The sequence below is a fragment of the Penaeus monodon genome, chromosome 15 (genome assembly GCF_015228065.2).
Source record: "Penaeus monodon isolate SGIC_2016 chromosome 15, NSTDA_Pmon_1, whole genome shotgun sequence".
Classification (NCBI taxonomy): Eukaryota; Metazoa; Arthropoda; class Malacostraca; order Decapoda; family Penaeidae; genus Penaeus; species Penaeus monodon.
The window spans coordinates 34,943,761-34,944,144 of NC_051400.1; the positions used below are offsets into that span (position 1 = coordinate 34,943,761).

General features: G+C 38.8%; 1 protein-coding gene across 1 annotated transcript in view; it reads right to left on the reverse strand.

The window, feature by feature from the left end:
* Positions 1 to 27: 27 nt before the first annotated feature.
* LOC119581981 (protein PXR1-like) overlaps positions 28 to 384 on the reverse strand; it is a gene marked incomplete at its 3' end in the record, with an annotated part of 14,510 nt that continues 14,153 nt past the window's right edge. The window contains 1 exon segment of the mRNA XM_037930170.1: positions 28 to 345. Within this exon segment, the coding sequence (XP_037786098.1) occupies positions 28 to 345 (318 nt within the window).

A 384-nucleotide genomic window follows, 5' to 3' on the forward strand; every position in this document is an offset into this window, starting at 1 on the left:
CTCCATTTTCTTTTGCCTGTCTTTTGATTCTTTGCTTAGTTCTATTAATTCTTGTCTCTTTTTCAGTCCCTCTTCTAACGAAATTCTTTCCGATTCTTTCCACTCTTTCTTTCTTGCTTTCGTTTTCTTTTACACTTCGAAGGGATAACTTTCCTTTTCTCGTAGGACTCGCTATACGATTGTAAAAAACAGCTAAACCAACGCTGTCAGGGCTCTCTCCTTTATTCAGTGTCTCTTGGGCTCCTTCTCCTTCTTCTTCATCTACATTAATAATTTCATGATTTTCTTCTTCCTGCTGTCTCCGATTCTGCCTTTTATCACGACTCCTTCTCTGCCGCTCCTCTGCTAAATTTGTAGAAATGTTTTGGTAAGTTATAACCGCGA